Below are 18131 nucleotides of genomic sequence, written 5' to 3'. Positions count from 1 at the left end.
TTTAAGTTTGCTCAATTGAATTTTTAATCTAAAAAGCTGTTGGCGCGAGTACAATGCATGGAAGGTGCTTGTGCACTTTAAGCGGTATGTGCAACACCTCTTGGTAACTGAAATTGCCCTCCAACCTTATCATTGGATGTGCCACCACGTCCTTTTCATGGTGGTGCGACGTGTGTTGGTGGAGATGGAGCGATTTATAGCTTTGGGCCTTTTTGTCTTTTTTTTTCTCTCACTCCTAAAAATTACAGGTTTGTCCTCACTTGTTAACTATTTCAACTTCAGTCCTTAATTTTTTTTTCTTAGTCCTTTTATAAATGTTTTATTTGTTTTCAGTTTCATCCTTTAATCCTAATTTATCTTATATTATTTTTCCATTTAATCCATATTCTTTTGATTTTTAATTTTTTTTCCTTGATCATTTTATAAAAGTTTTATTGGTTTTTAATTTCATTATCCAATATAAATTTATGGTATATTGTTTTTTACAATTTGGTCATAATTCTTTTGATTTTTCTATCCTTTTATTAATGTTATTATTCGTTTCAATTTAACCCTTAAATTGAAAGTTTGTTGTTGCCTTCTAATTTATTTTTTATTTTGATTTTAACTTCCATTCTTTTAATTTTTAATTTTTATTTTGAATCTTTATTTTGTGTAATTTTTTTATAATTTTATCCTTCAGTATTTCATTCTTTGGGATTGAGCTTCATAGTTTTTTTATATAGGATGCTTCTGATCTTATGATTTAAGTTACAGATTCTCAGGTTTAAAAAGTTAATGGGATTAACATTTTTTTGGCTTATTGTTTTTTTAGATATCGTCATCCAACATTAGTATTTTTTTAAAAATTAACTTTGTGATTTTCTTCAATTTTTTTTCTTTTTCTACTGTGTTATTTCAATTTTATGATCTAGGATGTGAGTTTGACATGTTAATCCATATTGACTTACCTATTAATATTCAAATTATATATTTATTATGCTAGTTCGGGTGGACTCACACCGATTTTTTTATCTTTTTTTTCACCATATTTCATCATTCCACATGCATATATTTGTTGATCTGGTCCAGCCCAGTCTGTTTTATGTTAGTTGTAGGCGGCCCAAAACAAAAGTGGTAGCGTAGAGCTGCCGGGCACAGGCGACTATATACGCACACCCCTTATGTGGTAAAGGCTGCAAGGCAAAACCCTAAAGATAAGTAGATGCGCTGAAGCTTTTGCACGCTCTCGTAATGCTTCATTCTCACAACGGCAAAGTGTTATTGCATCATCCTAATGATTATCATCAGCCGTCGTGGGAATGAACATTATGAGACTGTGTATACAGATAGATTCATTAAAGCGTATGTTTTTTTTTTAAAATAAGTAAAACAATATGTGTGATTCCTTCCAATTCCATTTGCTTAGTTTATTTTCATCGTCCCTTAAAGAAATTAAGAACAAGTGGCATTGGAGGTATCCCATGTAATGTTTTTTACTGTGTACTTGTCTTTTTTTACATCGTACGGTTTCTGGGCACGAGGATGTCTTGTATTAAGCCATCACCAGACAACAGGTTTTGCCGTTTTGGAATAGATCTGCTGTTAAGGGATGCTGATCTTGTTCTGACGCATCTTTTTAATCTTGATCTATATGATATTGGTTTATAATGAATCTCTTGAATGATTATTTTTTGTTTGCAGGCTGGATTGGCAGGAAGAAATGAATTTTGTCTTAATCATGCAAATCTCGATGGGTCTTAATCCCATGTATTCAGCGATGTCGTGGGTTTTTTCACGAAGGCAAAGCTTTCGAGTTGTAGGTGTTCTTGGAAAATTTTGAGTTAATAGTTGATAGCTTCTTCAATTTTTTTGTATGATGCAAGCTATAGATTTGAATCCTTCCCTTTTTGTTGTAATTACCATAATTGATAGTGATCAAAGTTTATTTTCATTTTACAGTATACAAGCTGGAATATTTATAGAGTACATTCTTGATTTAATTGTGTATGTGTTTTCATAATTCAAAGTTATTTAGTTTACAGTCAAAATTGCCTGCTGGGTGCACGAATTTGTCATATGTTTGTAGATTTGTAGTTGTAAAATTAAATTATGATTCCATTTTGAAGTCGTCTGTAGTACTGAATCTGTATCGGAAGATGAGTTTCTTAGTTCATGTCAAGTATTGTGCAAAGACAAAACTGTAGATGTACCTCTCTCCTACCTCGGCACTCAATGAGGTATCAGGTTTTTTTTTTTTTTTTTTTTTTTTTTTTTTTTTTTTTTTTATGGGGGTTGCATCATCTTGATTGGCTAAAACGTAAGGGTTTTTCATCGCTGACAACAAGAAGAATCTGTGTGAGGTGTGAGCAAGTCCTCTGTCAGATGTTGATGAATGCCTATTTTTTATGTCCTGCCCTGTTCTACGGTTTCTACCGTTTAAATTTTTTTGATTAATTTGGTTCACATGCAAGGTAACTTGTTCCCTTTTCGTATCTGCCTCAAACAAGCTCATTACATACTTGACCACATGAAATCCATTAAACCTACTTGTTGGTCATTACATTATTGTTTAATGTTGCTACATCATAAGAGATGTTACACTTGATATTTTGACGATTTTAAAATTTTTTAGAAAAAAATTAAATATCTAATATCTTGTTTTTAAATTGAAAAATAAAAACTATCAACATAGAAAAAAAGCAGATATTTAATCTTATAATCATTAGAAACCCTAACTAGTCAATATAGTTTTATGATACAAGATTGATTATACAGAAAAAAAAAGTAGGCTCTACCTATATTGTTGGTTTTGTTTTAAATTGCTAAGTACTTGTTTTATTATGTTTTTTTATGGTCTTTCTATAATATTCTTAACTTTAGTGCCAATGAATATTGAGGATTCAAAATAATTCACAATCCTATTGTACATATTTCTTACTCTAGTCACAATGAATAAACCAATAAAATTTGAATTGAAACCAAAACACATTTTTATTATATTTTTAGAGAAAAAAAAAAGACATATATTGCATACTAGATTTGCATTTCACAGTAGAAGTCTACAATCCAAGATTAAGTAAAGTCATAAAAAAAAGTGTGAGAAACTCGTAACTAAATACAAAAGGATCCCGAACTTTTTTTTGGAATTTTCAAATATCTTAAAAGTTTTTTGTTTGGCTAGATATTAAAATTAAAAAAAAATATAAAAAAAAGGTATAAGGATATGTTTTGCCTTAGCAAAAAAAAAAGGGTCAGCTGGGCCTAAGGTCTAGGCCGACTTCAACAGTTTTTTTATTTTTAGACTGGATTTAGCCAAATTATATGGCTGGACTTAATCCAGCCGACCCGGCCCGGCTTGATCACTGGTCCAGCAATAGGTAAGCACGTGTGAATTATAATTCACGCATGCTCGCACAATGACAAGTTAATTAAAATTGCAAAAACAAGGGAAAGAAAAGCTTACCTGGTTTGTTGGAGGCGAAGTCGATGGCTATGGAGCGCTGGTTGGACAATGCTCCTTTCTTCCCCTTTGTTTTTGTTTTCATTTGTTTCTTCTCTTGGTGTTTCTTCTCTCTGGCTTTTGGGTTTTTCCTTCCTCTGCCTCTCTGGTCCTTTTGTTCTGTGTGTTTTCTCTGTTTTTTTCCTCCCCCTAACTCTCTCTATGTTTTTGTTCTTTGTCTCTTTCTTTTTGTCCCCATGGTGAGTGGCTTTTCTCTAGCTTTTATAGGGCGAGAGAATGCCCTGGTGATTCGTCTGATCTCTCCCAGGATAACGATCCTGGAGATGAGGATAAGCACGGTTTGTTCGTCCATGTTTGAGGAAAACAAGGCACGACTGTTGGAGACGACCCATCCTTACATCGGAGAAGCACCGTGTGGGCGAGAGAAACTGATGCCACTAGCAGGTTTGGTAGAAGATAAATTTGATCCACATTTTGGATCAGATTTAGTGCAGTTTTGGTTGAGCCGGTCTCCCCTAGGATGAGAAAGAAGAGGATGAATAATTGGTTTAGAAACGACGGCGTTTGTTTTCTAACTGAAAATCTTTTTTTTAATTTCGCTCCTGGATTAATGCAATTGGGTTCCTGGATTTCTGAGTCATTTACAAAATAGTCCTTGATCTCAAATTTAATCAATTCAGTCCTTAATTGACTCCTCAAACTTTTAATTCTTTCAAAATTACCACTAGAAAAATAAATTAACCCCCTATAGTATCAATGCCTATTCATTTTGGTTCCTGAAATTTAATTTCTTGTAATTGTAACCCAAATTGACCCTGAACTTTGATATTTCTTCGATTAAACCCTTGGTTGCATTAATCAAGCTAATTCAAAGTTTAAGTAAGTCTTTAAACTTATCAATTCTTCTAATTATTGGTCAAATTGACTTCCAATTTTATAATTGCATCTTTATTAGTCATCAAACTTTCAATTTGTGTTGTCTTAACTCAATTCTTAAATTATTATTTAATTTTATTTTTTTGGGAAACTCAAAATTGAGTTATGACTAAATCAATCAAGCAAAATTGCTGGATCACAAATCATATCATGAGAGAGTATAGCTTTCATCTTGTGGTTTTATAAGAAGAAGAAACAGCCAAACTTCAATGTCAATGAACAATTTCCATTGGACCACTAATTTAAGGATAAAATGATAGCACAAATAACTATCTCAGCTTATCCCCCCTGTTTTTCTATTCCCTGTTTTACTAGTAGATCTTGCGACTGTCATCTCTTGTGTTCCTCTAGTTGAGGGTGCAGCAGTAGCTGAGGGTGCAGCAGTAGCTGGGTTCCTCCTCTTCTCAGAATTTCTCCTCGTCATGTCAGGATAAACAACGGTTCTATGGTAATCCAGGTGGTATGAAACTCTGCTCAAATATCTCAAGTATAAAGCCAGTACTATAGCGATGGCCTGTTAAGAATGAAAGAAATATTATTATAATTAATACTAAAAGGGCCGTGTTTAGTAATGAGTTTAGACTGCGTTTAAGAGCATTTTTTTAACGTTCGTTTGGGCTTAAAGATGTTCTTGATACAAAGATATTATATCATCGTACTCAGTACAAAATTCATCTTTGCAAAATCAAGATTTAATCACATTACCAAACACAAAGTGATAATAAAGTTGCCACAAATCAATTTTCTTAATGATTTACCTCTAGAACAAGTGCACCAATAACAACCCATCTGATGATTTTCCAGTTAATAGTAAAAAAGTGGTAAGTTGAGTGGAAACTGCCACTTCTGTCATTAGGAACAACCTGTGTTGAAAAACAAAATCCTGCATCAGATTCTGCAATTGTAATTTGCATGTGGTATACAAGCATATAGTAGATCACAGAATTCAACAGTAACCCTACAATGAAGAGAAAAAGAAAGCAAAAGGGTAGAAATAAGATTGGAATCCATCAGAAATTACATCCTGATGGCATGATGTTCTTTTACAATTGTAAGAAGACCTGGACCTTGCTTCAGCCTTCAAGTAATATGAATTTTCATGACCTTTTGCAGACTACTAGAGACCAATGTTCCAGTTCATCTTGAACTATAATACAACTAATCAAGAGCAATGCAGTGACATTACCTGTTCCCAGTTGTGATTAAAGAGCATGAAGGAAGCTACTCCAACTTGAGCCACGAAAAGCGCAACTAGGAGCAAAGAGTACTAATAACTGTTAAGAAATCGCTAATCAAACCCAGAGGATTTCTTGACAGATATGAAGCAAAACGAGGGATAATTACACATCAATATTAATCACAAATCACTTGAGGATACAAAGCATAGACAACATGGGCTCCTGGTTGCGGTTCCTATGCACCCGACACTGGAAATGATGACGAGGGATGCGCCAATTACTAGTAGAAGATAAATAAACCTGGAAAAGTTTGATATAACGGTAGTTTTCATAAGGAAAAATTAGAGAGAAGGAAAAACAGGAAATCAAGTCAGAGGAATGGCAGAATTATAAGGCATTCAATACTTATAATTAGCCAGATACACAACAAAAAGCAGAATCCATGTCAAGATACCTAACACTAATTGTAGGATTAGTGCGAAAAGCTTGAAGGAGCTGAAGAATTCCCTTTTTTTTGTTTTGTATCATAGATTTATGGATTTGCACTAATGATTGAACAAAGAAGGTAAGGTTAACATGGAAATCAAGGTCCAAATTGATTTTCACATATCTCAGCATCGCATCTAGCAGAGAAAATTCCCATATTTCCTGTGATACGATCTTTTCTCTTTTGTCTATGAATCAATGAACACTTACTAGGAATAATAATGAACAGATGCAAATATAAAACATGTCCAATAGGTTATCCTTCGTAAATACATATGATTGACCAATAAGAACCAAAAACTTAGAGATGACAAAGGAACTAGAACGAAATGAACTGGTTATGATATAAAGGAGTGCTACTTATTCAACAACTTATTAATTGATTGGCTTACCAAGCAGCAGGAAGTTTATTAGACAGCCATTTGGATATATCTTGATCAGAACCCAGCAGTGCTCTAGCAATCTCATGCTTCGTATGAACATGAGGTGGTGGTGCTGCGGCTTTCAGTTTTAATAAACAATATAGCGCATATGACACTATGGCTAGACCAGATAGGGTGAAAAAGGAGTTGATCAACTGAAAGAAGAATGCAACCAATGGTGATTTTCTTGCCATTTTCAAAGACAGATACTAAGAAGAAGGAGGAGAAGAAGATTTAAATACCACACTCTTAATTATTGTTAGTTTTGTGTGACAGAATTAAACATGATATTAGTTCTTCATGGCCAGCTCAAGTTAAGGTAACAATTCTTGCAAAAAAAGAGCATTAGAGGCTGTGAGGTGTAACACTGAAAAAATTCTTGAATTTTAGCTGTACGTTTCTTTTTAGTCCAAGGTATAGAAATTTATTGATATTGGTTAAAATAGCTGGTTCTGTGCGTGAATATTACCTTATTAAGAACCAAGATATCTATTCACTGGTTTTTCATGCTTATCTAGCAAGGTTTCATAGCTAATGTTTACAAGAACTGTTTACCAATGGTGAGGCCCATTAATGCACCCACCAAAGATTATCTTTTATACGTGTATAAGCCGTGTGAATTTGTGCAGGCCGAAATGGATTGGGGAAAAGAAGAAGAAGCTAGATACATATTAATATTCACCACAACATTTAATTATCATTTTTCTTTATGAATAATTACCATTTTGCTCGTTCAAAGAAAAAAGAATGGCATTGGTGTAGAGATATAATGATTTTCACAATGATACACCGAATTGTTATGAGGTTGATTAATTAGTAACAATTTGGTTTTTTTACATTTTAAATACACAATATATACAATGTAATAACTATATTCCTTAAAAGGTAAAATATTTTAAAAGATTGCATCCGAGAAATTTGGTCTTTTTAACTTTTAAAAACACAATATAAAAATTATATTACCCTTGGAAACAAAAATTATTAAATTTGCATCCTAAAGCTTTCCTGTCTTTTTATTATTATTATTATTATAATAAACATGTTGAGAGGGGAGATTTAATCTTTTGAGTAATATACGTATTATTAAAAAAAATTATCAAATCACGCGCTAGCGAGGAGGCGACATTTGCGCCCTTCAAGCGGCGCGTGTGAAGTCGACCCTCCACCAAACTCCGTCTTTTGGAGTGGCTTTGGAAGTGCCTCACCATCCTCTTTCCAATGGTGCCGCACGTGTTCATGAATAAAATAGTGGTTAGATTTCTGTAGACTTTTTTCTTCTCATCCCACTTTTCTCTCTTTTTTCCTTGTCAAAATATAAAGTTGTCATTTAAATTATTTTTTATTTTAAATTTGATCATTAATTTTTTTATTGCTATTTGTTTTATTTTTAATTTCTATCTGTTCTTTCACTTTTTTTTCAATTTCACCCATCATCATTTAGTTTTATTTAATTTTTATATCAAATTTGATCCTTATTCTTTTAATTGCTATTTGTTTATTTTTAATCATTTTCCTAATTGAAATTGTTGTAAATTTCATCCCTCAATATTTGATTTCAAATTATTTTTATATCAAATTTAGTCCTCATTCTTTTAATTGTTATTTCTTTTGTTTTGGATCCTTTTTTATTGTATTTTTTTTTAATTTAATCCCTTAGCATTTTGATGATTTATAATTTTTCTTCATTAATTTTTAACATTTGCCTTCTATGAAGTTAGTCCCGAGCTCATAACTAATGTCACGAGTTTTAAAGGTTAACACAGGTTGACTCTAATTTTTTTTCTTAGGCCTTTTTTTTTATTTTTTTTTTCTAATTTCATCCTTTAACATTTGATTTATTAGGAATTGATCCTTGTGTTTTTTTTTTTTTCAATCTTCTTTCTATAGGGTTATTTCAATCTTGTGTCTATGATCACATGATTAACAAGTTAACTTAAGTTGACTCAGATATTTTTTTTTAATTTTTTTTAATTCCGCCCTTCAACATTAGGTTATTTGATAATTGAACTTCATAATTTTATTTAGTTTTTTTTCGATGGAGTTGCCCAAGTATCATGACCAAGTCACACATCTGACATGTTAATTTAGATGAGATCGATTCGGGGTTTTTAGCCTTTTTTATGTTGTTAATTTTTTTGTAAGCTTTTTTTTTTTTGTCGTTGCTTTTTTTCTCATAATATTTGTATTAGTTGAGTTTATTAAATACAATCGAGCCAATAACCCACATTTTAGGGAGGTTCCCTTTCTAGCTCATATTAAAATAACTATTTTGATCGAGATATGTAAAAAAAAAAAGAGAATTATGAGATACCTTTTTTACTCTTATTTCTCTTTTTGTAATTGATATATTACCCAACTCCCTGCACATTCATTTTTTTATGGTAAAAAAATATTTTATTTGACTAGTAACAAAGCACGAATCAACTGACTAGGCCAATCTAATAAAAAATTATTAAAAACAACCATTAATGAGGAAATAGATAAAACCAAATATTAAAATTTTCGAACTTAAAAAGGTAATAAATCTTTATTCACAAACCATATTATAATTGAATAAAATCTCTAAATAAAGCAAAAGAAAAAAAACACATAAAATAATTCAAAAATCAAATCCACACATAAAAATTATATATGTATTTGCAAAATAAATAATAAAAATACTGAGTTTGGTATAGGTGGAGGATGGTTCAGTACTTGAGTTAAAGCTTGAAAATTAATTAATAAATTTCTATTCACAAATCATAATGCTATCGAATAAAGTCTCCAAACAAAGGCAAAACAAAAAAAAGGGAAAGAAACTCATAAAACAAAATCCAAAAGTAAACCCGCATAAAAGAAACTATATATATATATATATATATGCTGGGTTGGGTATATTAAAATGAAAATGCTGGGTTGGGTATAGATCGATCAAGGATGGTTCAAACTCAAACTGCCCTGTTAAAAAAGATTATGAAGAGTACAAAGATTGATCATGCCGTGCGTCATTCTTTTTATTTCTATAATTATTCAATGGAGATCAATAAGGATTGGAAAAATTTATATTTTCAGTCTACTAGAAATTCATCCAAATGCATTTATATAACATGTCTAAAATGATGACCAGCATTTTCTTTCCTTCCTTCCTTCCTTCCTTCCTTCTTTCTATACTTCGCAATTTTTACTCTTCTGGTGGTAGGTGATATCACGATTTGAAGTTACATATGTGAGATGTGTTCATGGAATATACGAATGACTCTTAGGACATATATGCAATTTTAGAAGTTTTTCTATGATTTCAATCAATCCCATACTAGTTTATCGATCAATAAACTAGAAGGACAAAGAAGCTTGTAGTTACAAAATGCTTCAACCAACAATATTTTCTTTAATTAGTTGTTTTTCTTGACTAGAAAAACTATGATACCCTCTCTAGCTATAAAAATGCAAGAAAATCATGCATGTATGATTCACACGATGCCAAGATCAACCCAGAAAACTGCTACCAGCTTATCCTCTAATCCTGATGGCAGTTAAGGTAATTAATTACTATGGGAGCATACAAAAGAAAAGATGCCACGTTCCCGGCATGCTCCTAATATATATATGTAAATGGAGGGTTTAGAGAATGTTTGTATAACAAAAGGCAATTAATTACCATGGAAATTAAAGGCCTTCTTCACCTGTTTTTCATTTTCTTGGTTTTGTCAGTGGTTCACAGTAGCGAAGATGGCTTGAAGGATTCCAACTTGGCTGCCATTAATCGTAGCAACTTCCCGGCAGGTTTCATATTTGGGACTGCATCATCTGCTTATCAGGTTTAGGATTTGTTTCCTTTAATAATATTGTTTATAATTTCTTAGACTCCATCTGTTTAGAAATTAATTGAAAGGCCCAAATGAATTTTGGGCACATGTAAAGACAAAATGTTCCTATACATCTCCCATGATTAACGCTGGGTTTATATATTAAATTATGCGAGCTTTTTCAGTATGAAGGTGCTGCAAATGAAGATGGTAAAGGACCAAGTGTATGGGAAACCTTCACTAAAAACTTCCCTGGTTTCTCCCTCATTGCATGTGTATTACATTCATGAACAAGGAAGGCTTTTAGAGTTTTCTTCTCAACCACTTCCAACTACGATATGAACAATGAAATGAATAATTAGTTAAAAACTCAAAGAAGTTGCAGAAAAAAGGCTTTTAGAGTTTTCTTCTCCTTCTGTATATTCGTTTTGCCTTTTCTTATAGAATACTTTACTTCCATCCCTTGCATGGTTTTTGAATTATCCGAATTTTCATACATTATTTCGGGTAAAATTCTTGGGATTCTTTGAACAGAAAAATCGGGTAATTATCCGAAGTGAAATTTAAAAAATTCGGGTAAAGGAAAAAAATCGGGGGACTGCGTATTATCCAAAATTATTTTGTTTATTTATTTTATTAATATATAAGTAAATTGCTTAAAGCCCAATATTATTGTCTAAAGCCTGAATTCTTGAAAGTCTGTTGGGCCAAAAAGATGTTCAAATTATTTAGAAAATTAGAGAAGTTCTTGAATTTTCTAAAATATAATTAAAAAAAAAACCTATTTCGGAGAATCAAAAATAAAATTTGAGTTGTAGAATTTTGAGATTTGTTTTTTTGGAGAATTTAATTTTTTTTCGAAATTGTCAATTTCCCCCCCAATTATCCAAATGCTTGCCTTTACTATCAATGGTATAACAATATGATTTGAGAGGGTATTTTTTATTTTAAGTTATAAAAGCTTCTTTGATTTTTTTTTTTGGAAAACGGAAAAAAATTGGAAACCAGTTGTTAAGATTTTCAAAATCAAACAAAATGGTTCTCGAAAATTATAATAGCATTTGGTCATTTTGCCTTTTCAACTAAAGAAATCCGAAACATACTATGTTCCAGTTTTCTGTTTCCATCTTTAAAAATTCGAAAACCAGAACGTAAAATTAAACCGCAAATGATACCGAAATAATCAATGTTATTAAGAACTTTAACTCGCTATGCTCGACTTTAATTAATTGTTCGTCAATTACTTAGTCGATTCTAGGTGCAGGAATGATTTTAGTGACTAGCTATGCGGACTTATGCTTTAGCCAATTTGGAGATAACCATGAATGAGCCACTGACCTTCGCTACTGACACTGGTACCTTGGAGTGGGTCTCCTCTGAGTGCATTGGTGGTGTTTCTAGCACTGAGCCATATATAGTAGGGCACAATATGCTTCTTGCTCATGCAGCTGCAGTCCAAAGGTTTAATGAACATGGGCATAAATACCTAATTGAGAAATGTTTATGTTAGGCTAATTTGAGTTCATGATATCTTAAAGGCTAATTTGAGTTTCTTTTTTTGAACTTAACCACTAAACAGTTTGTTCTACACCCAAATGACGTCTTCTCCTTATTTATGGAGATTGTGACTAATTGCAAGTTTTCGTTAATTCCTTTTTTCCTTTTTGAAGGTTTATGGAGCCTTTAAAATCTGGTAGATATCCAGTTGAAATGGCCAGCTACGTTCAAGAACGACTGCCTCAATTTTATGAAGAACAATCTTTAATGCTTAAAGGGTCTCTTGATTTTATTGGAATAGATTACTATACTTCAACTTATGCAAGTGATATTCCTTGCAATACTGAAAATTTAAGCTATTCGACGGACTATTGCGTTAACCTTACAAGTAAGTAATATCAATGTGTTTCCTTGATTATTTTTCTTAATATTCACCAGAATTTGTTTATTATTCTTTGAGACGTAAATTATACTAAATAATTTGTTGGATCAGGCGAACGAAATGGAATTCCAATTTGACCACAGTTAATGCCTTAACAAAGTGTTTTCCTCATTTGTATATGGAGGCTTTTTTTCATTGTTTCATAGCTTGAACCCAATTATTAATTTATTTGGAATTCAGATAATCCCAGACCTGGACTAATTTAGGCTAAAAACAAAAAACTTGGTTGACTTAGTGGTTCTAGACCTGATCCAATCAAAACTTGCCACCAACTTTTTGAATTATTTTTTTTTTGTTTAATTTTTTTTAATTAAAATGATATCGTTTTGATTTTTTTAAAAAAACTTAGAGTTCAACTCAGGTTGACCCTTTTGAATCATGATCTGAGCTTTATTCTATATCAAATCCTGGGTTGGGTTTTTTTTTAAAAAATTATGTATTAAAATGACTAAGAATAAAGATCTTTTCGAGGAAAGAACAAAGATTTTTGAAAACTCATAATAGATTTCCTTGGTAAGGTTTTAATAAGTCTTATAATCAACATTTTGGACATGACTTTTCTGTTGGGATGAACCCATTTTTGTGCAGGCTTGGTCGTCAGAATGGCTTATGAACCCATTTATTTTAGGTTAAATATTAAATAAAAGAAAGATAATAAATACCAATACAAGGTCCAGATCACGAGACGTGGGCTTCATGCATGGTAATTGCAGGCCCCAGAGACAGGTGAATTTTCATTTTCGAAAAGGTCAAGAGGATTTAAAGGCCATGTGAGCCCATGCCCCACTGGCAGTCTTTCTGATTTCTGACGATTATTTCGAACAATAATTGAAACAAACAACACTCCGTAGCTGAGATGCCCCTCTTATCACATTCCTTTTTTCCTCCCAGCAGTCCACCACATCACACATCTCTTCGTTGTAGGCGAAAACCGAGAGAACGTACTTCCATCTGTCGATTTTTTGCTTCTTGTGTTGACAACGATATAGCCTTTATTTTTTAAAATAATTAAATAATAAAATAGGATAGAATTTAGATTTGGTTTCATCCACATTTATATAAGTATATATACTACTATTAAATTATCTATTAGATAGCATTTAATTACTATATATATCTAGATAGAAAAGAGAAAAATAATGAGAACAAAATATATGTTTCCCTGTATTTATTGTTGATTTGAAATTATATAAATCTACTTCAAAACTATTCAAAAGTAAATATATTTTATATTCTTACCTTTTTTTTTCTTTGAACAAACATATTTTTCTCTTCTTGTGACAGGGATATGATGTTTATTTTTATTAATATAGATGTTTGGATTAGTTTGTGTGTACATCAACTAATCTTATAGGTTTTAAAGTTAATAATTATATAAATTTTCAATAACTAATTAAACAGAGATGTTTTTTTGGAAGTGAGAGATGTCACCGTCTTTAATTTCAGTCTGTTGATAATTTGAATTTTAGGTGGCAGCTTTACAATTTTAGGTGATTATGGCATGGGCGGTAAATATTTCAGAACTCTCTGTAAACCACCGACAAATATAGTACGTCGGTGATAGCGATGGTAAACACCGTCAGAATATATCCGTTGGTGATTGTGGAATGAGTGGTAATTTTTTTGCAACTCTCGGTAAAATACCGACGGCCTAGTTCCGTTTGCAAGGCCGTCGGTATTTATTTTAAATATTTTTTAAAAAAATTATTTATTAATAGTAAAAAAACTAATTAACCAAATAAATAGCCAAATAAAATTGTATTAAACATTAAAAATATAAAAATAATGTTAAATAATATTCATCCAAATATTCATTACAAATTTAATGTGTTTCAAAAACAAAATTAAACTAGAATAACGGCGGCGGCGGCGGAGGAGGAGGAGGCTGGTTGTTCCCGGGACCGTATGGCGAAGAAAGGGTTGCACATGTATCATCACTCATCCTTGATCTCATCTCTATGACCATTTGACGGAGATGATCATAATCCGTCGAGAATCGTTCATATTGTTGTTTCAAGGCCACAAACTCCTCAGACTGGGTGCTCGATATTGATGGAGAGAGCTCCCAGCGATTGAGACACTACGGGCAACCACAAGTTTTCGGCCGTAGTGTTGAAGAGCCTGTAGACCCGATTTTTATCGGGTCCACCAGACGATCCTACCTCCATCCACAAATCCATATCGAAATCTGGATGGATCAAAAGATCGTCCCCATATCTCTCCCTCAACCGGCTATTATAGATCTCCTGAATTTTTTTTTAAAAAAATATTCAAGTCAAGAAAATAATAACTTACGAAATAAAATGATTGAACGAATATACCAAAAAGTGTTGAGCACGGTTGTCCACAAAAAAAAGGGATGATCTTGAAAATAAAATAACTAAAAGAAAAAGATTTAAAGATAATTCATAAATTTTGGCAGTGCAATATATATATATATATATATAGACACACTTCCTATAAACTATGCCTTTCTTAAAGGATATAATTAAAAACATTTCAAATTTTTAGGATTAAAGTGAAGAACTTTTTAAACCCTGCCAAGTTACAATCATCGAACCTTGCTCCTCGAATAGAATTTTTGAAAATCAACTACCACATGCATTGGTGGATACCATAATGAGGTCTCATAGAGATCCACTTATCACTTGAATTTAGATATTGCTATTAAGCATAGTTTTAAAACCCAACCCGGTGATCAACCCGGTATAATGATCGGGTCACGGGTCAGATGAGTTGACCCGGGTCAACCTAAAAAAAGGGGTTCAAGAATGACGAAATTGTGCGCCCTACAACTTAAGAAACACAAATTCTTCAACTGCTGGTATCTCCCCGATCCTCTTTAGCGCTTCCTTGCTGGGTTTTTCATCCACACTAACGGTCATTACTGCTTGTTTTTGTGGAGCGATCTTGCCAATGCTCATGAAACTCACATTTACAGTCTCCTCGCCAAGGATATTCCCCACACTGCCAATCATACCTGGTTGATCAACCTGACTGCAAAGTATGAGGCTGCCTTCCATGCTCACATCAACACCAAATGAATCTACCTTGGTGAGGTGGGGCTTCCTGTCTTTCACTCTTCCCTCCACTTTAATCTCACCAGAGTCAAAAATTACAGTGGCAAATTTAGATTCCACATTGGCAATTTGGACCTGGATGAACTCAAGTGGATTCTCAGGTGAACCATCCAACAGAAAAATCTTATGTTATCCTCAGTCCTCCACTTAAAATTAAGCTTTCAAATTTTGCCCAACAACTAAAACCTGAAATAAAAAGGAAGAAAACTAACTAAAACCAAAATCTTACCAAAAGAATTAATCAAAATAATCTCACCATGTCCCTGTTTTTCGGCCGCTGAATTGACACTTAATACCCATTAGGAAGAGGCACCAAACACCTTGGATTTGGATTTTTTGAGAAGGTTTTGAGATTGTGGGGTTAGATTTTTGTAGATCTCCGAGAGAGAATGTGAGAGATTGAAAATTGTTTGAGTATAAGAAGAAGATACTGGCGGAAACGAGTAAGATAGCAAGAGCAAAGATGAAAGGGTATTTTCTTTCTTTGACCAGATTTTGGACAGATATCATCGCCATATGCTTTCTTTTTATGAGCTTTTGGGAGAGAAAGAGTTTAAGCAACTAGCAAGGATCGAGATCCATAGAGGTTGTGGGTCAGAGACAGAGAGAGACAATGACATTCAATCAGAGAGAGACGATGGCTTTCAATCAAATTGAGTGTTTAGGAAAAAACGATGTCGTTTTGTTCGTGTATATATATATATATATATAATAAGGCCGGGTCTCAGCCGGGTTTACCCGGGTCGGCCGGGTTCCGGGTCGACCCATCGGGTCGACCGGGTCTCACCGGGCCAATTCCCAGGCTGTTTTTTGCTTAGACCCGGCCCGGCTCCAGACCCGGGTCGGCCGGGTCCCGGGTCGACCCACCGGGCCGGGCCGGGTTTTAAAACTATGCTATTAAGACAGTTTATAGCCATGGTTGAATCAACTTTTCATTAAATTTTATAATTTTTTTTAAATTAATTTTTTATTTTTTTTATCTTTTTTATTTGATAATATTAAAAATAAATTAAAAAAATTAATTTATATATTTCTAAATAAAAAATACTTTAAAAAATAATCTCTAGTATTTTTAACCAAATTCTATATATATATATATATATATATATATATATATATATATATATATAGAGAGAGAGAGAGAGAGAGAGAGAGAGAGAGAGAGAGAGAGAGAGAGAGAGAGAGAGAGAGAGACCTCATCAAGTTTTCCATGAGCCTTAGCTGCAAAAGCTTATATTTTTGGGCACAGGAAAAAAAATCGAATGGGACCCAAGGATGCAAGAAAATGAGCTGACATGAATAGTGTTTGGATTTTGACAGGATTGGTGCCAGTTCTTTGAATGGAGTGATGGCTACACTATTCGTTTTGGAATTGTCTATATATAGACTACAAGAATGGACTGAAAAAGGCATCCCAAGAAATCAGCCTCGTGGTTCATGCATCGATATTCTGCACAGTGGAAAGCGTGCAAAATCAATAACTAAAGCTACGTGGCTTGTAAAAACAAAGCTGAACCTTTATGCTATCTTGTTTTTTGAGAAATTATTTTTTAAATGTTTTTTGTATTTATTTGTTATTAAAAAAATTAATCAACGAAAAATACTTTTTAGTTAAAGAAAAATTTGACTTAATTTTCAGGAAAGTGTTTTTCTAGAAAATTTGAACGGAAAACACCTTCCAAAAATTGTGAAAAATTTAAAAAAATCATATTATTTGCTAATTATATCAAATTTGGTATTCAAACTTTTGATTGTTGTATATATTTTATTTTTAGTATTTATTTTCAATTTTATCTCTTAAAATTTAATTTTTATATTAACTTTGGTCCTCATTTTTATAATTGTTATTTGTTTTTTTCTTATTATTTTTTTATTAATATTTTTTATCTATCAAATTTGATCCTCATTCTTTTGATTGTTACTTATTTTATTTGAAATAATTTATGAAATTTTAATTATTATTATTTTAATTTCTTCATCTTTCATTTTTTTTATTTTTTAGATTTGATCTCTATTATTTTGATTATTATTTATTTTATTTGAGATAATTTATGAATTTTTTTTTAATTTCATTTTCATTCAACTTTTTAATTTGTAAGATTTGTTCCTTATTATTTTAATAAACTTGAGAAAAATAAAACATTAATAAGTTATTTTTCAGCTCATTTTTCATGACATAACCAAATATTGGAAAGTGTTTTCCAACTTATTTTCTATTAAACTACTAAACATCAGAAAATAATTCACTTTCCCGGAATTCACTTTAAAAAAAAATACTTTTCAGCAAATAAACGGGGCCTTAGTGTTGATTTACATGCATGGTTGGGAGACTTGGATTGATTAGGAATGAAAAGTTGAAAATGTTTACATGTAAAGTATAAATGATGTTAAGAAATAATATTTAACTTGTTTTATTTATTAAAAATAAATAATATTTTTAATTTAATCTATATATAATCATTTGTTTATATTTAGATTAAAACAAAAACTTTAAACTAAATAGATGAATAAGAACTCTAGTTTTTTCTCTTTTATATTTATATTTTTTTATGTTAATTTGAATTACTTTAACAAATATATATTCTAATATTTCAAGATTTTTAACTTGTAAAACTAAATGTATATATGTGATGAAGTTGTTGTAAACTTCATTAAGAAATTGTCTCTCTAAGACTATTCACTTGCTAAATGAAAGGTTGTGATGAAGTTGTTGTAAACTTCATTAAGAAATTGTCTCTCTAAGACTATTCACTTGCTAAATGAAAGGTTGGTTTTTTTTTCTTTTCCATTCCTTCCCTTTTTATTTTAATTTTATTATTTTTTTCATAATTTCATTCTTAAATTGTTTAAGGTTTAAGTTTTT

General features: G+C 31.9%; 3 protein-coding genes and 2 long non-coding RNA genes across 6 annotated transcripts; 3 read left to right on the top strand and 2 right to left on the bottom strand.

Annotated features, from left to right (window-relative positions):
* The first annotated feature begins 1101 nt into the window (after window positions 1–1101).
* Window positions 1102–1982, top strand: LOC112328897 (uncharacterized). 2 transcript variants are annotated; one of them, XR_002984180.2, is made up of 2 exons: window positions 1102–1456; window positions 1684–1982. It is a non-coding gene; the product is annotated as an uncharacterized LOC112328897 (long non-coding RNA). The 2 variants fall into 2 exon arrangements; XR_002984181.2 differs by having other exon boundaries at window positions 1102–1556.
* Window positions 1983–3318: 1336 nt separating this feature from the next.
* On the top strand, window positions 3319–4082 carry LOC112326604 (uncharacterized). Its single transcript, XR_002980352.2, has 2 exons — window positions 3319–3485; window positions 3701–4082. It is a non-coding gene; the product is annotated as an uncharacterized LOC112326604 (long non-coding RNA).
* A 570-nt stretch (window positions 4083–4652) lies between these two features.
* On the bottom strand, window positions 4653–6658 carry LOC112326603 (tobamovirus multiplication protein 2A). The gene is made up of 5 exons (XM_024595218.2): window positions 6435–6658; window positions 5757–5856; window positions 5565–5645; window positions 5137–5241; window positions 4653–4892 (listed from the first exon to the last, which is right to left on the bottom strand). The coding sequence occupies exons 1-5, from the start codon at window positions 6656–6658 to the stop codon at window positions 4653–4655; spliced, it is 750 nt and encodes a 249-aa protein (XP_024450986.2).
* Window positions 6659–9920: 3262 nt separating this feature from the next.
* Window positions 9921–12265, top strand: LOC18109157 (beta-glucosidase 16). The gene is made up of 6 exons (XM_052455665.1): window positions 9921–9975; window positions 10155–10261; window positions 10435–10504; window positions 11554–11710; window positions 11920–12134; window positions 12240–12265. The coding sequence occupies exons 1-6, from the start codon at window positions 9921–9923 to the stop codon at window positions 12263–12265; spliced, it is 630 nt and encodes a 209-aa protein (XP_052311625.1).
* Window positions 12266–14800: 2535 nt separating this feature from the next.
* On the bottom strand, window positions 14801–15397 carry LOC127904374 (D-3-phosphoglycerate dehydrogenase 1, chloroplastic-like; the record flags this gene model as incomplete). The annotated part of the gene is made up of 1 exon (XM_052447635.1): window positions 14801–15397. A coding segment is annotated over one exon (420 nt), but the record flags the coding sequence as incomplete, so codon positions are not given.
* Between the last annotated feature and the right edge of the window lie 2734 nt (window positions 15398–18131).

Source organism: Populus trichocarpa, chromosome 1, assembly GCF_000002775.5.
Source record: "Populus trichocarpa isolate Nisqually-1 chromosome 1, P.trichocarpa_v4.1, whole genome shotgun sequence".
Taxonomy (NCBI): Eukaryota; Viridiplantae; Streptophyta; class Magnoliopsida; order Malpighiales; family Salicaceae; genus Populus; species Populus trichocarpa.
Note: the sequence above shows the minus strand (reverse complement) of the source record. Positions and strands in the feature narration are given on the sequence as shown.

Coding starts and splice junctions, on each gene's coding strand:
- LOC112326603 (XM_024595218.2), bottom strand. CDS start 6,658: ATGGCAAGAAAATCACCATTGGTTGCATTCTTCTTTCAGTTGATCAAC. Junction 5,857..6,434: donor AATAAACTTCCTGCTGCTTG/GTAAGCCAATCA, acceptor AAACTTTTCCAG/GTTTATTTATCTTCTACTAG. Junction 4,893..5,136: donor TTGGTGCACTTGTTCTAGAG/GTAAATCATTAA, acceptor CATTCTTAACAG/GCCATCGCTATAGTACTGGC.
- LOC18109157 (XM_052455665.1), top strand. CDS start 9,921: ATGCCAAGATCAACCCAGAAAACTGCTACCAGCTTATCCTCTAATCCT. Junction 9,976..10,154: donor ATCCTCTAATCCTGATGGCA/GTTAAGGTAATT, acceptor TGGTTTTGTCAG/TGGTTCACAGTAGCGAAGAT. Junction 11,711..11,919: donor CATGCAGCTGCAGTCCAAAG/GTTTAATGAACA, acceptor TCCTTTTTGAAG/GTTTATGGAGCCTTTAAAAT.